The sequence below is a fragment of the Eutrigla gurnardus genome (assembly GCF_963514095.1).
Source record: "Eutrigla gurnardus genome assembly, chromosome: 17".
NCBI classification, from domain to species: Eukaryota; Metazoa; Chordata; class Actinopteri; order Perciformes; family Triglidae; genus Eutrigla; species Eutrigla gurnardus.
In genome coordinates this window covers 22,564,855-22,588,815 of record NC_139928.1, presented here as the reverse complement: position 1 = coordinate 22,588,815, position 23,961 = coordinate 22,564,855, and the positions used below count along the sequence as shown (strand labels likewise).

General features: G+C 41.4%; 1 protein-coding gene across 2 annotated transcripts; it reads left to right on the top strand.

The window, feature by feature from the left end:
• Positions 1-1,049: 1,049 nt before the first annotated feature.
• slc66a2 (solute carrier family 66 member 2) lies at positions 1,050-17,953 on the top strand. Of its 2 annotated transcripts, XM_084032085.1 has the most exons (5): positions 1,050-1,761; positions 2,268-2,401; positions 3,985-4,035; positions 10,110-10,326; positions 17,339-17,953. In XM_084032085.1, the coding sequence occupies exons 1-5, from the start codon at positions 1,559-1,561 to the stop codon at positions 17,547-17,549; spliced, it is 816 nt and encodes a 271-aa protein (XP_083888211.1). In that variant the 5' UTR covers positions 1,050-1,558; the 3' UTR covers positions 17,550-17,953. The 2 variants fall into 2 exon arrangements, with proteins under 2 accessions (XP_083888211.1, XP_083888212.1); XM_084032086.1 differs by lacking the exon at positions 3,985-4,035 and having other exon boundaries at positions 1,052-1,761.
• Positions 17,954-23,961: the final 6,008 nt, after the last annotated feature.

Sequence of the window (23,961 nt, the reverse complement as noted above, 5' to 3'; positions counted from 1 at the left end):
GAGACGTGGGTGCGTTCGCGCGCTCTGTGTCCAAGCGGGGGGGCGGGGGGGCGTCCTCGCGCAGCCGCGCTCGTGCTGTGTGCCGACCGGAAGAGGGCAGCATGAGGCGCCGGTGTTGCCTAGGCTGTAACCACAGATTATTATTTTTATGAATTTGATGCATATTATACTTTGTTTTGAGTTAATTTGATGGTGTTTTCGTTTGTATACAGTATATATTCTTACATTTTAATATTTTCTATTTTATAAATACGAACAAGAGACTAGAGATGCTCCTAAAGAAGTTCTGTTGTATAACCTGCAATGACAATAAATATCTATCTATCTATACTGTATGTATAATAAAGAATATAATTATTATTTTATTAATTTAATTAAAAATTACTCATCTGAGAATATGACATTTAGGGTTAAACCAAACCCTCCATAGAATAGTGCTCAAATTGGCCTAACCATACGTTGTAATAAACCGGAAACATGTACTAATATATTGCAACAGATGAATACAATACATTTAAATGTATGAAAAGTAAATGGAAAAAGACGACATCACATACAAGCAAGTCTATATAAATGTGTTTTAAGTGATTTGAAATAAGTAACTGATTGACATGATGAGATATGATGCGGGGAATTAATCAGGATTAATCGATGGAAACCATAGTATTACATTTTATAATCTGATAGGAGAGACATTAAGGAAATTATAGAGTCTAATAATTACTTAAGAGCAACAGGAATAATGTAGAATTCAAAAATATATATAAAATATATACATATTTATATGTATATATATATATATATATGTATATATATATATATAAAATAGAAATAAAAAAAAATACAATAACAATCTAAAATAAATAAACAAATAAAATAATAATTAAATAAGATATAATAATTATATATATAATATTACAAAAATATTTGTTGTGTTTATTTTCCTGCTAGCCTACGCTCCGCCAGTCCTGTAGGTGGCAGTAATGCGCACCGGGGGCTAGTTTGTCAACTGCCAAAGATCACGCGAGAAAAAAAGAAGATTAGAACACATTCAGTCAGGAAACGAAACAATACTGATGAAGAGACTTTTGTACCAAAATACAATTAGATTCAGGATTCCTGCCGATTTCAAGGACTTTTTTTATTCTTCTTTTAATCAAATTACGGGAACCGTGGCAGTTTCTTCTTCTTGAGTTTCAAACAACGAAAGCTAGCATCAACTGAAGAGTGTAGTTCTGTCGGTACAGTAGCTAGCATATTGATGGTCTCACTGTCTGGATCTTACTGCTACGTTAGCTTGGGGCTAACTGTTCGCAGATGTTACTATAACGTTGGCTTTGGACTACTTTTTCTCGGATGCTACCGCGACGTTAGCTTGGGACTCCTCGGATGTCGCTGTGACGTTGCCCCCCTCGTCCGGCTCGTCTGATGGCGTGGCAGTAGCTTCTTCTTGGTCGTCTCACTACAAGGAAACAAAAGGAGGACAAACACCAGCTGACAGCCGGCTGACATCACATCGCCACGTCTCGCCAGTCGCTGTGTGTGTGTGTTGTGAACAATGGACGATGAGGTGTTCGACCAGATCGTGTCCGTCTTCCACAGCCTGGTGTCGTGGGTCGCCGCCGGTGCCATGGTCTTCGGCGGGCTGGTCCCCTACGTGCCCCAGTACAGGGACATCCGCCGGACTCAGAACGCGGAGGGCTTCTCCGCGTACGTGTGTCTGGTCCTCCTGGTGGCGAACATCCTGCGGATACTCTTCAGGTAAAACCAATGACTCGGAACCAAACCTCCATTCAAAAAGCTCTCAATTTAAGATTCGTTTGTTGCCTATGAGCCAAAGTACAGCGAACACCTCATGGAAAACGATGCTTCAAGCATCCACGGCATATTTTCTGAAATTCGGCGTGGGTTTTAAGAGCTTTAGTTGAATTGTCACAAATAAACGTTAACTGAAAACCAGCTCCTGATGGATTGGATGCATTCAATTATGGTTTCTAATTATAATTAATAAGAAGGTATTTTATTTAATGAGTGAAACTGCAGGTACCAAACTACTGAGCTGCTGTGCTATCTCAGATAATGTGGCACTGTGGGTGTATAACAGAGAGATAAAAAGCACACGAGGGATGATTTCATAGACATGTTATAGCACGTCTTTTAACTCAGATTTGCACATGGAGGTGTCTGCTTTGATGTCACATCCTCACTGCACATGTCCTGTTAAATAAATGTGGTGGGAACCCCCTGTTCTGTGTTTGTCCAACCAGATTTGGCCGCTACTTCGAGACGCTGCTGCTGTGGCAGAGCATCATCATGATCGCCACCATGCTGATCATGCTGAACCTGTGCACCAACGTCCGCACGGCCACTGAACTCAACACGAAGAGACGCTCCTTCATAGGTCAGGAAGCCCCTCTGCAGGGCCTCTTTACAGTACAGATAACACCTCGGTGGTGTCAGTGTGTGAGAGTGAATGAGTGTGTGATAGAGACGAGGTAGTGTGTGAGAGTGTAACCATATCTCAAAGTGTGTGAATGATTGTGAATGGGAGTGTGTGAGCTTTGTTGTGGTGCCCTCGGCTATAGGAGACCACACGGCCGCTCCTCCGAATGTTTATTCTCCTGAATAATCCCGTTAAACCGGCTTCAACACTTGTTGCAGACTACGAGTGAACTTTGCCAATCGAACTGTGGGATGTTTGATAAGAGGTGATTCCAAACTAGTTCTAAATAACCAGCCTTTCAATTAAAACTAAAAGCTGCATCTCAATACGTGTAAATTAACTGTTAAATGTTTTCAACTGCAGCTTGGAAGCATCAACTTAATTTAATTTGTTTTTATCATTCATAGTCAAAAATATGACAGATGCCTAATATGATAACATTGTATTTTTGATTTCATTTTTAACAAGTTATGTAGAGACAATAAAGGTTTAAAAGGGCACATTTTTACTCCTTTATTAACACTCTAGTAGAGAAATACCCCAAAGGTCACCAGTTAGTCGAGGCTTACTGCCATTTGTGATCAAATCAGTGAAACTCAGAAGTTTATGCAAACAGAAAAGAGAAGTCAAAGCGACCGCATGTCTTTGTTAACACTCGTATGAAGTCATTTATTCAGTGGCCTACATGTTGACGTGTCTTATCTAGTTTTATTATCTACATCCTTTTGCACACAAAGGGAGACGGAGCCGGCCTCTGTCACCTCCTGAGTCATGTGACACGCGTCGTTCTGCTCTGATTAGATGCTTCGGTCTTTGCTTCGTGTCGGGGGAGGGGAAGACCGTCGAATAATGAGTGCTTTAATTTCTGTGGATTGGTGTCAGCTGATAAAATACACGCTCAAAATTAAAATAAATATAAAAAAGACATGTTTATATGCGGAGGAGCTTTAATCAGGAACAGGAAGTGAGTGAGAGGTTGCCTGATACTAACTATTTAACTATTACTATCGCCGAAAAACTTGGCAAATCGTACCTTTTTCTCTGGATGACCTTCAACAGCAATTCATTCTTCTTTTAGTTCTGATCCAATTTGTATTTTTATTTAAAAAACAAAACAATATAGTGTTTACAGACCAGTTGGAGTGTAGAAGACGAAACAGAAACAGAATGCTAATATATGGAAGGTGAAAACAGCATAATAATAATAATAACCTAAAATAAAAATTAATTCATGGGGAAAATAATAATATATAAATAGAATATAAATAACTCACAAAAATGACACTAATCTGCTTCATCAGGACTGTTTGATGTGGTTTTGATTAACTGACATTACTTTCACTTCAAACAATTAAGAAGAACACGAAAAATAAAATCTGAAAGAATCCAAACCGTTATTTTTGGTAGAAATCCGTGTCTTCATGTACATCTCTGTAATACTCAGCGATATAAGTCATCGGTCATATAAGGGGATGTTATGGGTCCACAGCTCACCTCTGGCTCTTTATTCCTTCCTTGTTTTGCATCGTTTGGTCCTGTAGCGACAGACAGTAAGGACGAGGAGGTCAGAATCCTTAAGAGGCTCTTTCTGGGTACGTAACAGATCTGTGTCTGCCATGAAACATCAGTCGTAGTTCATCACCACCCCATCTCCATGTGTGTGTGTGTGTGTGTGTGCATGATGATGAAGATGATGATGATGACCCCCCAACCAACACTAGCCGATGACTAACACCTTTAACACGTGTCTGAGCTCATTTCCACCCGCATGTAGTCGGTCCAGCTGCATGCCTCTAATGCATGTGACCTTTCACGACCTCGGCAACAAAAACAACAGAATGAAGGATTGTCCTTCATCTCAAACACCTGAATGTGAGTTTTGCATGCGCGTGAAATCTGACGTTTATATGAAACGACGGTTCAGAAAAGAAAAATCAAATATTCTGAACTCCTTTTAAGTTCATGCTTTTGTTTGAAATGATTGTTCATCATCAGCTCTCTAAAAACCAAGTGTGTGTGTTTAATGGCCTGTTATTGGTGCATGCTTATTTTGATCCTCCTCTTAAATGTGAACCTAAATTCTCTTTTTTAAAATGGCTGATTTATGCAAATTAATGATGTGTTCTAACCAGCTTTAAAAAAAAATAACATTGTTCCTTGAACTACACTCGGTTTCAGCACAATAACACACACGTTGATATTGGTCATTGTGTGTGTGTGTGTGTGTGTGTTTAAGTGTGTTTTTAACGTCAGTGTGATCACGTTGAAAGAGTTTCAGTATAATTTTGAACTATTTTTAAGATTTCTGAGAGTTTTATCCTAAAGTGTGCCGGCTCTGTTTTAAGGACGAGGCTGGAGATAATCCATGTTTATCCAAAGCCTGATATACATATATACATAATATATATTATTCCTCTGTGCCATAGAGATCCATTGTTGTCCAAAAACAACAGAGACATCGGTGAGCCTAGCTGTTGCCACGGGTTACACGATTTCTTCGTTTCTTATTTAATGGCATTTCCAAAACCGCTTTCTGATCATATCTCTGGTAAACACGAGATTTAATGTGTGATTATTATATACAGATCAGTGAGTTAAATCAACTAATGGATTTTGAGGACAAACTATATATTTGGGGCCCATTTTTATTATCTATTTGAACCTTCAGTAAAAATCAAATAAAGCTAAGTGGCCCAGCAGGGAGGGGATTTGTTGAGAGGAGGAAAAATCTAAAGTAACAACAGACTTTTAGGTCCGGCTCGTGAGTTTGATGCCGTAGAGTCCCTGCTGTGTTTGGAAGGCCACTCGTTATAAGAGGCTTTGTCAGTTCTACTCAAAGAAAACATCTACAAGACGACATACCAAGCTTAACGCCTCGTGATTTATGAATTCTAGACATCACATGACTCGGATGACTAAAAAAAACACTCCATAGAAAGATGACTTCATGCACTGCAGCACGTAAAGGAAACGTAGGCAACTCCCACCTGCAGACAATAATCAAACATTACACTTCGTGGCAGTTTGATCGATATCTGATGATGCAAATGTATTATTTCCTGTTCGTATATAAAAAAAATAAGGGTATTGTTTTCTTCTAAAAGATATATGCAGGCTGTTGTTCCTGCTGTGGCCACTAGGTGGCAGCAGGAGACCATATTTGTATGTTGTGAAGCAGCAGACATGATTTACTACCACTTCTCTGAAGAAAAGCACACACAGGAAACAGTAGAATGTGAGTAGATTCTGGACTCTCTGTGGTCCAGGTCTTGTTCCAGGACGTGGACTCGTATATTTCCTTTAAGCACTGAGATGTTGCTGAACTCGTGGGTCTTCTGCAGTGCCTCACCGTTGTGTTGTTTAGTCAGCGGGGCACATTCCCAACCTCTCATATGTTCTCTGATCCTTCATCAAAGCACACATCTGTCCTCACATCACCATTACCACGTCAGGTGCTCCTTTATGCCCCAAATATAAGGCTTTATTCCAACTCCTCTTCATTCTGTGCTTCCCAGCGTGTAATTTGGTCGTTGAGATAACAGCGTGACGCTGATGGTGATTTTTAAAAAGAAACAACTGGCCACATCTGCGTGTCGCACGCTGTGTAGTTCTTATTTTCCGGGCCGGGAGACATCCTGGTGTAACAGCAGCTCAGTGTGATTAGGATGCACCGCTGCCGGCTGGAAACCTTTCAGAGGATGAAAAGATCCCATCCTTTGGCCGTGTCGGCATCAGAGACGCCGCTGGTCACTCAGGTGGAGGTGAAAGGGTTTGGAGGTTCTGACGGAGGAAGTGTTTGAGTCAAACTTTACTTGGAGCTGACAGAGGAGACCCTGATTGGATTTTCTCTGGCAGCAGCATCTGAATGAATTTGGGGGGGTTCAGGGGACGTCTGCGTTTTCAGACTCCGGGTCGGCTTTTCCTGTTTGTGTTGGAGGCTGCAGCTCTCTGTCAACACCCTCATTCGCTCCGAGCCGGGGTTTGATATTTCATAATTCAGCTGCAAACAGTGGAAATCCAGTCGGCACGTCTACGTAGGCTGGGGAGGAAAATCTGTTTGATAAGAGTGGGAGAAAAAAATCCACCTTTTTCAGGGTTGGTATGGATGCTGGGAATCCTTGAAAACACTTGAATGTTAGTGTGGTGTTTTATCAAGGTTTGAGAAGGTCTTGGATGTAGAATAAAGGTCTTGAAATGTGTGTTGTATGTGATGACATCTATGATAGAACAGAGAAAAGAAGATCTCCATATCTGAGGGACTGAAAACAGCATTTTCTGACATTTCTTTATGAAAAATGACTTTTGATGATGAACAGATGATGAAAATAGTTGGTGATTATATTTCTGTGGATCTGTTAGTGGAATTAGTTTTCCTTTCATTTGTGGTCCTTCTGTAAAAAGCTGTCTCCAAACATCATGTTGGTTGTTTAGAGGACAATAACATCTCATTTAATGTGATGAACAAGTGACATAATTGGTCTCGGTTCGTTGCTCATTTGGAGGCGGGGCTTAGAGCTAATCACTATAGCCTGTAGGTGCTGTTATCCCCTCCCTCAGGACCGGTGCAGCCCCTGACTGTTAGCCTTTCTATAGAAGAGCCCGAGCGTTGAGCCGAGGCTGGGCTGTGAAAGCCCATCAGTCACCATGAGAAACGAAGCTGGTTGAAATGTGAGGTTATAACTGTCTTTTATAATAATGTTCCTGCTGCTCTCGCGGGTGCTTTCTGAGTGACAGGAAGCCATTACCCTGACCCACGTCTGCCTACACTTGTACCAGGACTCTGTGGGACTTCAAGACCCATGGGGGGGGGGGGGGGGGGCTTTAAGGATTTCAGAGGAGGAGGAGAAGCCCCCCGGGGTCCAGCGAGAGGGAGAGCGAGGGTGTAATAGCACTTATCTACCTACAAGATATTGTTTCTTTCTCTCAGAATCGGAGGCCAGATCTGCACGTTCAAGATTAAGAGACGATGACGGCGTCATCCATAAAACATGAGCCGGCAGACGAGGACCGCACAAATAATTTAAAAGCCTGTTAGAATCACAATGGTGCCCTTTTTAATTAATTCATTTTTTTTTTGCTGGTAAGAAAAATGTTTTTGTTCATTGCAGAATCTCTGAATTAAGTTGCAAGATGGCAACGAATATCTTTATCTTTTTATTTTATAATTGTGTCCACAATCATTGAGATTACATGAACTGAGACATTTGTAGGTGACCCAAATGTTAACAGTTAACTGTAATGAACTGAAAAGGGGGTAATGTTGTCAGACAGTAGCCCCGCCCCTAAAGCGTACCCTGCTTTATCATCTATTTGACTCTAAATCTGACCGTAAATTGACGAAATCTCTCTTACAGTGTTTACAACGTTTGAGGTGATAAATGAGAAGTAGGGTCAGTTTCAGACTTTTTATACCATCGGACTTCTTTTTCCAACCAGAGAAGTCGTGGCACTTCTGCATCGGCTTCACTTTTCCGACCTGGAGGTTGCCTCCAGTTTTGGGCTATTTGTTTCACAATAACAAACAAATTATGAAGCGTTGACATGGATGTTGTAAATTGACTGGTTGGCAAAGGCGGTGATCTGGTTGAGCAACTAGGTTGGCCAACTTGGCTTATTTACACTAGCAAGACACAACCCAACGCTGTGCTCGCTCTTCTTTTAGCTCTCTTTCGGGGGTTTTAAAAGCTCATTTCATGCATGACATGTACTAATTGCCTCGGTCTCGACTCCAAAAGTCTGCTTCGGAGGAACATTTTCTAGCCAGCGGTTTACCAAAGCACCTGCCAACAACTCTACTACATACGTTTCTCTGTTCTCCAGGCCGGTCCTTTCAGCAGCCGTACATTAAGTGTACCACATGTTTGGTGTTGAGCGCTGGTGTATTGCCCCTGATTGCCTCCTCTCCATGCGTTGCTGTTATCAGGCTGCAGCCAGCATGGTGCTAGTTGGCCCAGATCCCCCAGTCCTCCGCTGCCAGCAGGTCCTTTCCTCGGCACACAGCGAGCATCTGCAGCTGCAACACCTACAGAGGAAACGCATCGCTATACGCATAAACGGATATTCTCCTTATGATTACACCCTGAACACAAACACATGCCCCGTCGGAGCTTCTTAAGAGCCGCTCGCTTGTGTTTTTTTAGTCGGTGTTGTGTTGCCGTCCCACGTAGTCGAGGGGTTTGCGTGGTGAATCCGGGTGTGTGTGGTGGGGACAGACAAAAGGCTGTGGTCCTGATATGAATCCCAGATTGATTCGGTTACATTTATGGGATCTATTAACCTGAAGAAAGAAAGAAATGCCGTCTAAATGTCAGAATCAGTCAGCATTCATTTTTATAATGAAACAATATTTAATTAAATCAGGTGAATGTCATTAACACTATTCTTTCACCTCTGATTGAAAAATAGCAGTTTTATTCATTTCTGCGTGCTTTGTTGGTGATGAAGTTATTCCGAACAATGCATTGATATTTCTTTTCCGTGTTTATTTTTTCATCTACTGTATAGGCAGCTCTCCCAAGGCCTATACAGTCGGCCTCCCTAGAGTGCTTAGATGTGCCTATTAGATAAATAGGATCTCATTTAAATGTGATTAAACTAATCTGCTCTGTTGCGTTTGAGGCTTCTTGAAATCGATTTACCATAAAGCAGTGAAGGAACATTTCACAGCTGGTGTACTATAACGATGTGCTGAATGGCTTTTAAAGATTGCAGTGAAAGTAGTAGTTGTGATGAACCGCGGAGGTCACTTGTATTGTTGCTTATTGCAGGAAGTCGGCGTTGTTGCACTAAGAATCTTTATCCAATCATTTCCCGCAAACGAGGGGTGTGGAAGCAGAAAAAATGGTTTTCCAGATTTGTAGAATTATAAATTAATTGTACTTACATTTCATTTTCTCAATAAGAAAAAAATGCATTTTCTTAGTTATCACTTGAAACTTGAAAGCATAACACTGATCTGTATATATCGGTCCTATAAATATCTAATTCTACTTGCCAGAACACACAGTTTACTTGCCACGGCCAAGCATTGATATGGAGCCCTGCATAGCGCTGAACAATCATAGGAAAACGCATTTAACCTGCGGAGGCAATCTGACTACATTTCCCATGATGCTGCCAAAAACACATAATTGGTTGTTGCCTAAAGACACATATCATTCTAACTCTAAGCTTTAGATTTTAAATGTATGAGCTAAACTGAGATGCATGAAGTGCCTTAAACGGGCATTCTTTCTAATGGCCAGCAGGGGGCAACTCTGGTTGCAAAAAAAGAAGTCTTATTGTATAGAAGTCCTATGACCCGACTTGATTTATTATCTCATTAAACATCGTAAACACGAGTTTAGAGTCTCAATCTGTAGTTCTAAGTCTTCTTCTTAATCATGATCTCATTTAGTACACAGTCTATGATATTTACTATATATTTCATCATTGTTGGATGTAATGAACGTCGCATCCTCGGTGCCGCTAGCAAGAATTTGAGTTTGTTTCTCCCCAAAAGTCCAGTTGGAATGAACCTTTGAACATTTCATTTCAACCTGGCACATTTCTGTTGCATGCCTCTTTTTGCTAGACGTTTTCCTTTCTGGACCGTCCTCCCTTTGAGTTGCTGGTATAAAAATATTCATTTCCGTGCACTGATTTCCCCGTGTTGCTCCGCCCTCAGACTTCGACTGGAACTACTTCTGGTTGTGGAGTCGCTTCCTGGACTACATGCAGTGCGTGCTGACGTTCACGCTGATGGCGGCCTACGTCACCTACCTCTTCCTGGACTCGGCGCTGTTCGTGGAGACGCTGGGCTTCCTGGCCGTCTTCACCGAGGCCATGCTGGGAACGCCGCAGCTCTACTGCAACTACCAGAACAAGTCCACCGAGGGCATGAGGTAGGATCCCAGCGGGCTGAAGGGAGACCGTTAACCCGCCATAAGTGTATCAAAGACGATGTAATGTCGTATTCTGATTGGATGCTGCTCGAACGTTGAAGACCTCCTGCAATATTAATAAATATTTCACCACGTTTCGTTCACGACTGTCAACTCTCATCTCAGAGAGCTCAGAGATCCTACGTGGTAAACACACTTTGAACGCCTCTCACTTCTTGTCCCTCGACTATTTGGGGGAGTTTAAGTCTAATCTAACAGTCGGATGGAAATCAAAGCAACAGCTCGATGTGATGATAACGTCTCTTCATACGATGATTATTAACTCTGACATCTGCTTATTAAGTATTATTATAAGTATTTCTGACACCTGTTGGGCGAGAAGCTCCTCCTGACAGCTATTTATCTCTGCTGACGTGACAATTGACCCTCTGAAGTTCCTCCGGGGAACCGATATGCTAATGAGGCGTCCGCCGTCTCTGCTGCTCGTGTATCATTTGGGCTCATTAATGTTGATTTGCATCAAGTCTTCGGGCTGTAATTAAAAGCGTTCTGCCGGCCTTCTGAGGTTCAGCCGAGCCCGGGAGACCAGCATACGTACTGTGTCTTTAAGTGCACTTTAAAATGAAAAGCTATGGATTTACAGTACAGAGAAGCCAGGTCAGATATCATAAAGATGTTGAAGATGTAAAAGAAACAAATTGACTTGAGAAGATGAAACCGATAATGTCTGGCCTGATAAAAAGCTTTCTGGCGGTGCATGTCCTGCCTCGGAGCGTTGTGCCCCCCCCCCCCCCGGTGGTTGACTTTCTGCAGCAGACAGATAACGGAGCTCCAGCAGAGCCGCCTGTCCACTAAACCAGCCGTGACAGCCCTCCCACGCTGGGCTTTACATCCCCTCTCGTGTCCCATGCCTTATTTAGTTTAGATTTTTATTTTTGTTCTTCCCGTCCAGCCGACGCTGTCACAGCAGGAAGTCGCCCTCGGTTCCTCTTAGACCGCTAGATTTAATCATTTATTAGGAGGTTTTTTCCAGATTTCCATGACGTTATCAGTCATTTGTTTCCCAGAATGCCTTTCAACAAACTCCCAAACAATGGTGGCAACCTCTATCAGGGTATCTAGAAATATACCTTATACCTTTTTTTGTGGTTGCAATGCATTCTGGTCTGTTTCAGCGTCTGTAGAGGTATAAGTTGGCGAAGCCTGTAGAAAAAAGCACTTTTCTTCTCAAATAAAACAAAACATAATCATAATTGCTATTGATATTTTGGAAACAATTTCCTGCTGTCAAACCCAGCAGTTCCCTCCGGGGGATAAACGCAACAAAAAAACCCAATGCAGAAATACCAGATTTCTTTTGTTATTTTGTCATTACCTCTCAAACACTTTACAAGCGCTTCGGCTCAGCGTTTGGTTTCTCTGTTGCTGCTCTTTAATAGGACAGTGAAATAAGTTGTTTTCACACAAAGCAGGAGACAGGAAAGCTTGTTGTTTTTTTATGATCATCTCCAGTAAGTCCAGTAAAATCCCACGTAAAAGAAAATTAAATTTAAGTACAGCCCTAAAATGTGAATGTGGAATATCTCTTAGGGTGCTTCATCACGTCTAATGGGTTCGGATTGGTTAAAGTGAGTCTGTTTAGCTGGTTAGTGGGGTTTGTTTGGGCTGGTGTGAAAGCAAACTCTCCAAACACAAGATTTTATCACAGCAGATATGTGATTTTCAGCTCAGGATTCAAGGATTCAAAGGGTTTATTGTCATACGCACAGTAAATAAACGTCCACAGAATGCCAAACAGTAACATCGAAGTATAAAACTAGATGAATAATACAAAACAATCATATAATCCGTCATTTCTTGGTGAGCGTTGCAGCTCTTACTTGAGTCTAATTTCCCCCACATGGGTTTATGATGATGTATGAAGGCGACGGCCAATCAGCGGTCAGCGTGTCTGTGTGACTTCCTGTTTGTTGGACCAGGTGGGATAATGAAGCAGGACGTTGTTATTCTAAGTGAACGGCGAGATGAAGGCCGGCTTGTCCACGTTGGATCGATGGAGTGTTAGGAGGCGGTCAGCCTGACCGATGAAAACCACGACGTAGAGCGGTAATAACAGAATGGAAACACATTGGATGGCAAGAAAAAATGTAGTAGTAGAAAAAATAATATATAGTAAATCACTGGATTTCAGCAAATAGTTGTGTTTTATGTGCTATCCGAGATGTTGAGGCCATTAATATAAAGAAATATAGAAATATATTATTTTTGCAAATTCAAACTTGTAATATGGAGCCAAATTAAAATGTTAAAATGCTGTAATAAGCAGGCCAGTGTGAAAGCTGTATAATCGTATCCCTGCAGCACATTCAGAGCCGGCCGTCATTTAGCAGCTCTGTTTATTGTTTGTGTCCTCCGTGAACAACCTGTTGAGCCTGGCAGTCTGTTGCTAGGTTACTTTACCTCAGCAGTACGTTCAAGGCTGTGTGTGTGTGTGTGTGTGTGTGTGTGTGTGTGTGTGTGTGTGTGTGTGTGAGTGTGTGAGTGTGTGAGTGTGTGTGTGTGTGTGTGTGTGTGTTTTCAAAGTGCACATTTTTAGAGCATGTTTGGAGGAGATGGGACCCCCGGACTCAGCCGAGGTTCTGATCTGGTTTGTGTTTGTGGTGACGGATGTTAAACAGCAGGAATTCATTCATTCATTCATTCATTCATTCATTCATTCATTCATTCATTCATTAATGTGTGAGAATGAAGAAGGGAACCATGTATTCTTGCAGAGACGAAGACAAACAGACAGTGTTGTGTGTTTGGCATTGCAGTGCAAAGGGAACTCAAGTAATCCGCCTAACGACCGGATCAATAACAACGTTTCTAGTCCCAGCTAATCAGAAAAAAATATATTTTATTATATCATTTCCAATTTTTTAACCTCTTATAAGTGAGCTTATATGTCCCCTCGCCATCATTCTTATTTGTTCCATCCATCCCATCCTATCTTATTTTTTATTTGAAGTGATGCAGAAGGAGGTGAGACTTAACAAGACCCACGTTGTGAGAGACGAGACAAGTGAGACTATAATTGTGATAATACTAATAATAACTATGAACATAATAATAAACAAGAGGGGAAAAAGTGGTGAAAATAACAATTAAATCCTAAAAACATGATAAAAATATTAGTGATGATAATTATAATAATAATAATAGTCGTAGTAATAATAATAATGTTAATAAACAGAGAGAAAAAAATGAACGGTTAATTGTTAATTGTCCTGCGGTCGGAAGAGCTGCAATGCATGCTGGGGGCTGTTGAGTGCTGCCTCTGATATCATCCTTTTTCTAGTCCTATGATTGTGTTATAGTTGTGAACTCGTTGATTCTGGAGGTGACGGGAGTGTGAAGTATCCGTGTTGATGCCGACCAGCCGGCCGTAAAACAAACACAACACTCGCAGACAAACATCTAAAACGGGGAGACGGGACATGCAGACCGCCTTACAAGGACTTGTGGTCTACAGCTGCAGCCCAGTGTGCTAGATAAGGCTGCCAGAGCCCTATATAGCCTGCAGGCTGCTGTCCACACACACACACACACACACAGCCATGTATTCTGACTGATGCCGTGGTAGAGTTCATGGTGAAGCTCCAGCTCTGCATCCTCTGTCCAAACGCTTCCTCCCTCCATCTGCCGGCATCAGTCGGAGCGCCGCCTCCTCTTCATCACCACGGAGATGAATCATTCTGTTTCTGGTCCTCGGCCGGAACATCTCATGTGCTTCTACCCCAAAAGTAATATCGAATAAAAAGTCAAGATGTAATGAGACATTTGTCCGTTTTAACCAAATACACAAACAATGTATTTGTATTTTTCTATCAAAATCCAATCAGGGTGTAAGCACTATTTTTTACAGCGCATTAATATTACTACCACACCAAGGGTCAAGGCCCGTTCATGAGAGATCCAGTTACCATTGTAAAACTCATATTGTTGAAATTTCCATTTCATTGAACTGGCTTAAACTCTTAAATTGGAATACCAAGAACTCATTAAATTAAGTTAAAAATACCTCATTAAGTTAAGTTGATTTAAATGATAGAAACAAGCCAGGATAACTTCTTGAGCTGGTGCCTTTTTACAGTGTGGGTTTTCTTTTCTTCAGTGGTCCTAATACACCGTCGTACCAGTACTGTGTGAAATTATTCAACTTAAAAGTATAATCACATTATACGTGACACGCAGGACTAAAGCATAGGATTCGTCGTTTGTGGGAAAAAGTTAAGTTAAGTTCAGTTCAGTTCAAGTGTCAACAATGTGAGTTAGATAAGCACCGAGTGTTGAAGGGTTTAATATGGAATGAATGCGTGGGTTTGAAGTATTTGGTGAAGTATTTGGTGAAGTACATGGCGTCTCCTTTACCTCCGTCTGCTTCCTGCTGTGTTAAAGTCGCGGTGCAGCCGGCGGGACAACAGCTGAATCCTCAGAGTCACTAGAGATGCATTAAAGCTGCAGAGGGACGATAAGAAATGTAAGACGACATAAGGTCTGTTTACTGAGACGACGACGGCGAATGGAATATGAACTCTTTATTTATTAGATTTGAAGTCCGTGTTTCAGATGTGAGTTTGAAGCGTTTAGATCAGCAAACATAACACAGGTATTGATTCATAACTAGGTTTACAGAATAGAGCATAACTCAGTGCATGTTCATGCATTATTACTTGGTCATTAGTTATTAAATATGCACACCCAGTATGCCTAATTTACTTTAATTCTAAAAGATGAAGGACTAAAAAATATTAAGCCACTCACATTAGCATAATCTGATTTTCCTCACTCCTTCTGAGCTGTATAAGATACTAAACACCCTCCAAAAAACCTATTTCTTCTATAGAAATATCTAAAACTGGATTGGCAGTTAAGATTAATATATTTTGTTCCCTCATTAATTCATTTTTTTAATTCAAATCAAGGCATTAACAAACAGCAATGACAAGGGAAAAAAATGTAAATAAAGAAAAAAGGGGGAAAAGTCTGAGATTTGGTGAATAATTGCACCAACAAGGGTTTAATGGTGGTGAAATAAACCATCATATTTGGTTTGCATGTGTAGGAAAGTACTCTTACTAAGTACCACTTGCTGTTATTTTCCAAAGGCATTCATGTTGGCTTAAAGTGGCCGAGAAAATAAAGAACTCTGTGCATTTAACCTTCAATGCATCTCCGTCTATTCAAAGCAATGAGAAAGGGTCGCCGTAGAAACGGTGTGCTTCCAGTACATCCTCTCCCCGCCTTCGTCTCTGAGAAGAAGACGAAGACGAGGAAGAAGAAGTAGCCAGACATGTTTGCACTGTCCCTGCCTCTTCCATTATTACCTGCAGATACACATCATCACAACACAGACAGCAGCAGGGGGGGGGGGGGGGGGGGGGTCGCTGCCTGCAGAGCTAACAAGCTCCTCACTGAGAAAGAAGTGTGTGTGTGTTGGGGGGGGGAACCGGTATAGAGGCGAAGGAGCTGGTGGGAAGATGAATGGATGTGAGAAGAAGGAGTGGGCTCATGGGGAAAAAAAAAAGAGACTATGCTAGACGAGACGTTCAGGGATGCTGCAGGGAAGAGAATAGGAGGAAAACAGCAAGGTTCGCACAAATAGGCTTTACAAATGAAAAAACAAAGGGTTTGAAGGTGAAGCCGGAGACGTGAATAATGCAAGAGGAGATCTGGCTGCAAAGCTTGGTGCCCCGGCGAGGCTGGAAGCCGGTTTGGGGGGTTGATCCCTCCTTCACATCTGTTAAGAGGCTTACACAGAGATTCTCATGTTCCTCCTGCTGCAGGACACACAGCTCTGTGAAGGTACTTCTACCTGCAGGAGGATGGCTGAGTATTTACCTATATGCGTTGGATAATCATTTCATGGTTAATTAAAATCCAATAAAAGTCTCCTGAAAGCTGTGAAGCGTGTTGAGATCCTGCTGACGGCCGAGCCGACGCGCTCCAGTGCCTGAACGCCTCGCCATGCTGTTGTTGTTGCTGCAGGAAGCTGAAAGGTCCGGTGTGTTGTTCACACTCTGCTTGCTCAGCACTTTTCCAGCGTTGCCGACGCATCATGAAAAAAAAAGTTGTTTTCTCCCCCCAAAAAATGACTTCTGCTTCCGTTACTCGTCTCTGCAGCAGCTCGGCGTTTAGCAACGTGCCACAGGACGTAGAGCTGACGAGAAGATTCATCATTTTAATTTCCCATGGTTGTTATTGCAGCTAATTGGTTATTCCGTTGAACTGTTATTGCATTTCTTTTTCCTGTTGTTAACGTCCTTCTTCACCAAATTAAATTCAGACGGAGCAAAAATAAATCAAAACCAGCTGGAGATGGATTTAAGGCACAGTAAAGTTAAAATAGGTCTACTGATGTATGGAAATCCTGAATAAATGATGTACTAATATTTAATTATCAGAAACCGACATACTTCTTCATTGCCAGAATTTTATCTGCAAGTTTTATGAACAATTTTTCTCTTTATAGATTTTTTTATGTTTAAGGTGGACCAGCACTGTTCTTCCTTTTTTTGCTAATCATTAATATTTCTTTAAACTGATGGCATCGTTCTTTAAAAGATACTTACTGTCGTTTGGCGATTAAATGGTTAATTATTAACGTTAATTATAGTTTCAGAATGACTTTAGTTAGAAAAAAAAAACTGTTTGAAGTTAATAAAATAATTAAAAAAGATCTCAAAGTCAAAATCAGCTTTATTGTGAGGACATACTGAGGATCGAAATGACAATGGTGCAAACAATAAACAAATATTACATATTTAAACAAATAATTAAGAATATATATAGTATATTATATTAAAAACGGGACAAACTAATGAGACTGGTGGTACAAATAGCATTAGTGCAAAATAATGTCCTGCGAATGAAGTTTTCCAACCGTTATTGTGGAAATAATAATAATAATGATGATGATGATGATGATGATGAGTTGAGTGATCACCAGCCCTTCTCTCTCTCCTCCCAGTATCAAGATGGTGCTGATGTGGACCAGCGGCGACACCTTTAAAACGGGCTACTTCCTGCTCACCCAGGCGCCGGTGCAGTTCTGGACATGTGGTCTGCTGCAGGTCCTGGTGGACTTCACCATCCTGTTCCAGGTGTACTACTACAGCCGCTACCCACAGAAGCCGGTCTCCCACACCGTCTGCCACACCACCAGTGCCAAAGCCCTCTGAAAGCTCTTTTATGGGACTCCGAGGACACCCACGAGGACCAGAACCTTGAGAAGATGCAGGCTGCTCCCCCTCCCCCCCTTCGTATACATGAAGACACCCATAAATCCGGCATGGACGTACACACTGGGGGGGGGGTTGGTGCTGCAGATACCTGAAGGACACTTGTTACAAACAACCTTTTTTATTTATCCTTCTGACTTCTCGACGGTTGTGTCTCTGAATGCGGACTGAAAAGAATATGTGGAGAATGTCATGCACATAATGAACACACAGATGTATGCACGAGGCCCGGGCTCAAGGGCACGCGGACCAGCCGATGATTGTTGCATGGACCCTCTGCCTTAAAACACACACACGCTGCATTTCCAGCAATATAAATGTCTTGAATCAATCAAAAAAAGAAATTAATCGTGATATTACTGAATGTACAAAATGGCATTTTGTTATTTTTTTGTTGTTTTTCCAACACAGTGGAGACATGCTGGTCAATCTACCACTCGTTGGACGCGGGATCGAACTCGTGGGATAAAACCGGAGTAGAAGTGTAAGAAACTAGAGGCAATCAGGAGAAAAAAAAGAAAATCCCAAAGGCTTGAAGATGCTTGTATTGGCTTTTCTTTAAAAATCTAATTAATGGCCTTGAAGAGCAAATGTGCTCAGAATCGTCTTGTCCAGTGTTCAGGCTGCTTTCTTATTTTGATCATTTTATTCCACAGATATACCAAAAGAAGTTGCATCTCGTCTGAACACAAAGTGAATTTAAGGGGAAAAAAAGCACAATTGCATACAGAATCATTCACACAACGTGGGGCGAGAATGCATTTATGGTTTATGAAAAAGAAAATAACAGAACTCAGAGTTCCTGCTGAGATCTGAGATCAGTCAGAGGCTCGACACTCGTATGCATACGTTATTACACGCAGCATTTTTTCCAGATATGCCCATCGCATCTATCTGTCATGACATGATGTATATGCAGATGATCTCAGAGAGGATTTTGTCGAGTGCAGTATTTATGAACGCCAATAGAATTTACAGCCAAATGATCGTTTTTTTCCTCACTTTTTTTTTTTTTTTACAGACGAATGGTATCATCACTTCCCATCACGTCGCCGGTTTATTATTTATATTCCCAAAAATCTCATAACATCCCCTGACATCCAGCCGCCGCCGACCACGACTCCACATCAGTGTGCCGCGCTGCTTTGGGCTTTTGACCATTTTGTCACAAGAAATTAATTTCCTGTTCAGAAAGAGAAGCAGCCACGTAACACACAGTGAGGGTTTTATTTCTGTGTTATTTCCGTTCTGTGTAATCCTCCGTGGACGGGAGTGAAATGCCAAACCGACTGTCAGCCCTTCAGTGAACTGTGTCCCAGACCTGATTCTGTCCTCTTTTTATAAACTTTCCTTTTTTTGTTCCAGAGAGTTTGTCTATGAATATTTCTGTCCTTGCTTTTCAACGCATTCATGGCTGCTTTTTTATGAAATCCCTGTGTGATGGTATGTATGCCTGCTGTTTATTATGCAGGATTAAGAAGACCTCAGAGTTTCTCCTTATTAACTCTTTCATTCCACATAGAAGATGTTCCTTGTTTTCACATTGATCCCATAGAAACTGCCACGTTGTGCATCATCTTATCTGTAAACACCTTGTTTGTTTTTCTACCAAAATATATCATTCCCAGTATGTTCTGGTTTTTTTTCATGCCATGTTACATTCTTGCCAATTGTCCCTCTCGATGACTCGTTGTTGTTTAAACACTGACATTGACACCCAATAAAGAGGACACGGAGAGACTCGTGAGTCATGTTTTGTTTGTGGACGCCTCGCCTCCCTCGGCCGCGCAGCTCTGGCAGACATCAGTTGTCGGAGAAAGGAGAGTAAGCCGAGCGGCGGTGGTCCGTCTTTGGGTGTGTGGCATCTAAATAATAAGCGGCGGGGCTTTCACATCAAGCTCACCCGCTGGTTCAGAGAGGAGACGGTACATAGATAATAGATGTGCCAGCCGGGAGAGGGGGGAAAAGTGGATTTGAAAAGATGTTTTATGAAAGAATTTTTTTCCCACCGACTGTCTTGTATTGTAGATAAAGCTTATATAACACGTTTAAAAAAAAAAAAAAAACTGCACCAAACAGAAAACATAATTCAGAAACAGTCCTTTCACACAGGATGCAGTTCCTTGTGTGGTAAAATGTCTGGTACTGATTTTGCAAATCCTCCACTTGGGCTGTGCTCATATTTAATGTGTATAGTATGACATGGAAAATGTCATTCAAACATATTTTGTTATAGTATGTCATGAAAAATCCCACGAAAAAAGTCATAGTATGTCATAGTATGGTATGTAATGTAAAATGTCATGAAAAAATATTTAAAATATAAAAAAAATTCATAGTATAGTAAAAAGTCAGTATAATATGTTGGGGAAAAAAGAAAACATTTTGTAAAAAGTCATCATATTGAATGTCGAAAAAAGTTTGAAAAAAAGTCATAGTATAGAATGTCGGAAAAAGTTTGAAAAAAGTCATAGTATAGAACGTCGGAAAAAGTTTGAAAAAAAGTCAGTATAGAATGTCGGAAAAAAGTCATAGTATAGAATGTCGGAATTTTTTTTTAAAAAAGGCATCGTATAGAATGTCAAAACAATTTTGAAAAAAGTCATAGTTTAGAATGTCGGAAAAAGTTTTTAAAAAGTCGTAGTATAGAATGTCGAAAAAAGTCAGTATAGAATGTCGGAAAAAAGTTTGAAAAAAAAGTAATAGTATAGAATGTCGGAAAAAAGTTGAAAAAAGTCATGGGTAAATGGCATGCACTCTAACCACTGCCTGCCTGCCTGCCATGAATAAGCCTTTTTATGACTGTTTTGGACTCACTACACTCAGATTTTGATTGACACGCGATATAGAAGCATATGTTAGGACTTTTACATCATTTTTACAACATTTTATGAATTTTGTTGATTTTTCACTTTTTTTTCGACATGCTATAGTATGACTTTTTTTTTTCCTGAAAAAATTGATCATGGCTTTTTATGGCTGTTTTGGACTCACTACACTGAGACTAGGCGCGTCAAGCGATATGAGCGATTTTTATGCCTTTTTAAAAATTTTCAATATTTTTTTATGAATATATCCTGACTGACTTTTTCGTGAATTTTCGACATGCTATAGCATGACCTTTTTTTAACAATATGATCAAGGCCTTTTTTTTTAAAGATTATTTTCTTGCATAGACACCTTTGTATTTAGCGGTGGATAGAGAGGAAACATGGGAGAGAGAGGGGGATGTGACATGCATCAAAGGATCTCCAGCCGGGATTCGAACCTGAGGCTGCTGCATATATGCAGACATGGGTAAATGGCATGCACTCTAACCACTCAACCACCTGCCTGCCATGAATAAGCCTTTTTATGACTATTTTGCACTCACTACACTCAGATTTTGATTGACACGCGATATAGAAGCATATGTTAGGACGTTTACATCATTTTTACAACATTTTATGAATTTTGTCGATTTTTCACTTTTTTTTCGACATGCTATAGTATGACTTTTTTTTTCCCTGAAAAAGTTGATCATGGCTTTTTATGGCTGTTTTGGACTCACTACACTGAGACTAGGCGCGTCAAGCTAGATGAGCGATTTTTATGACTCTTTAACAATTTTTTATATTTTTTTAATGAATATATTCTGACTGACTTTTTCGTGAATTTTCGACATGCTATAGTATGACTTTTTTTTAACAATATGATCAAGGCTTTTTTTTAAAGATTATTTTCTTGCATAGACACCTTTGTATTTAGTGGTGGATAGAGAGGAAACATGGGAGAGAGAGGGGGATGTGACATGTATCAAAGGCAGTGGCGGCGCCAGAGTATTTTTTCTGGTTCAACTACGGTGGGGCTAACTCATACGACGGTGGGGCTCAAATCAATGTCAGAATTTCAATGTGAATATATAACAACACCCAGTGGCGCTGCCAGCCGGAATCCAGTACGCACTGGGAGGACTTTTTTTGAAGGTGGAAAAAAAAAATTGATGCTGCTGAACCGGGCCGGACGCAGCCGCATTTGAGAGGACGATCGAACGTGTGTGCGCAATTACGCATAGCGTGTGTTGGCCCCTCTCCACTACACAATACAGCTCGGCTCTAGTCTCGTCACCTCTCTGCTGCTGAGCACTGTGGGCCGAGCCGATGCATGTCTCTCTCCCCGGGCCGGCAGAGTTATCATACCGTACTGTGCGTGCGTGTCCAAGCGTGTGTGTGCGTGCGTGGAGTGCTCACAAGCGTGCGCTTGTGTTTAGGTCGGGGATGGAGGGCACAAAAACCTATTTGCACCGGGGCCTATCACCATGATATACACTACTGATTTCACTGATACTGAAAACATTAGATTTTGTCTTAAAAAAGTATTTTTCCATTTGTTGTTGTATTTGCCGTTTCTGTGCGTACATTGAAATTGAATCCTGGCGGCGGCGCTGACAACACCCTCCCACAGCTATAATCACGCACACAGTGAGAGAGAGAGACAGAGACAGCGAAACGTGAATAGTTCCGTTAACAGCCGGGACCCGAGTGGTCATCTTCCCCTGCAGGTGTCAACGGTGCGTCCGTAGTTTTATCCAACACGCCCGCCACCGCCATCTGTTGTTCCGTCCGACGACGTTTAAAAACAAATGTATCCATGATCAATTTTGACCAGCTTACTAACGTTAACTTAACGTGAGTGACTATAAGCCGCTAACGCGAACTGCTAGAGCCAGGTAGCTTACAAACTAGTAGCCTGCTGTCTCTGTGTCGAGCATACACTAAAAGCGGGCTCACATGAGTGACGTTGACGTACGGACAGTACAGTCTGTTAATGAACCCAGATCAGTGACAGTTGTCATCGCAGCTGCCTGAATGCCGTTACGACGTGACGTGGTGGTGCTGTTGAACTCCGCACTTTTCTTGGTTATTTTGTTGTTGTTTTTTTCTTGGTGGTTTTATGGTAGGGCTAACGGTAGGGCTGACACAATTCTTGATGGGGCTATAGCCCAACCAAGCCCCTCCCTGGCGCCGCCACTGCACAGTAGACAGTAGACTTGCTCCGCAAGACGCGCGGCCGCAACAATCCTCGCCGCGCGCTCCCGCTACGTTCTTCTTCGTGTACTTTACGCGCTTGATGTTGTTCTGATGCCGCTCTGCCTCGTTAAACCACCACGATGTCGCTTTCTACTTTGAAAACACGGAAAATTTACACTGTATTTTGTGTGAGCGGAACAGGACATGCATTTATAAGAAAAATGCCGCTGTGTTTCTCCGTCCAAAATCCGCTTTCCTCGCGCTGCCTGCTCGCACAGATCCGCTCGTGCACACATTCGCTGATGCAGGTCGAGTGTTGTCGAGAAATATATGCAGAGACGGCGCTCCTTAAAAACAACATCCACCCATGCGTGTGTAGTATTAGGACGTAATGACGTATGTACAACCGGCTAACGGGCCAAAGCCCGTTTGGGCTGGAGCAGTGTGAATGCAAGCCGCGGGCGACCCCCCTGGGGCAATCGTGCCGAGGCACGCTACTGATCGTGCCCTTAGGTAGCCTATGTTAATAAAATGAGCTTTGTTTTTTGATAAGCTGTGGAACTCTGAGTTAACCTATTTCTACCTGAATTTCTATGAACTATTAGGCTGTTGAGTAAACCTATAACTTATATTTTACTTGATAAAATAAGACAATATATGCACTCATATGTCGTTTTAGTGTTTTACAGTATCTGTAGCTATTAATGTGATGCTCCTAATTTTCCAGCCATATTTTTCCAGCCCCTAATTTTGGATCATTTCCATCAACCGGCACCTTAATAAGTCACTCTCTCCTTGAATCCTTGAAAACCTTGAATACACTCTGGTTGAACAAAAATGTTGAATGCAAATATAATAATTGCAGAATTGCAGACTGCTTGCTGTGCCACCTGATTTAACCAATACACCATCCAACGCGTCTCGTCTGTTTAGGGTTTTTTCGGTGGGTACCACCGGGCCTGAAAAAAATTCTAGGGGAAACACTGTATACAATTACTTTTTTTTCTTGACTTTTTTCGACACACTATCCTATGACTTTTTTGTGACTTCTTTTGACATACTATACAATTACTTTTTTTCGTGACTTTTTTCGACACTATACTATGACTTTTTTTCATGACTTTTTTTGACACTATACTATGACTTTTTGACTCGAGATTTCGAGTTTATATCGCGAGATCTCGTGTTTCTTTCTCGAGATCTCGCGTTTGTCCCCAGTACATACCGCTTCTCAGTTTTTTTTTTTTTTTACCTTCGTTTTTTTCCCCCCCTTCATGTCACCTCCAGGGCTCCGTACTATACTGACTTTTTTTCCTGACTTTTTTCGACGCACTATACTATGA

Coding starts and splice junctions, on each gene's coding strand:
- slc66a2 (XM_084032085.1), top strand. CDS start 1,559: ATGGACGATGAGGTGTTCGACCAGATCGTGTCCGTCTTCCACAGCCTG. Junction 1,762..2,267: donor ATCCTGCGGATACTCTTCAG/GTAAAACCAATG, acceptor TTGTCCAACCAG/ATTTGGCCGCTACTTCGAGA. Junction 4,036..10,109: donor CCTTAAGAGGCTCTTTCTGG/GTACGTAACAGA, acceptor CTCCGCCCTCAG/ACTTCGACTGGAACTACTTC.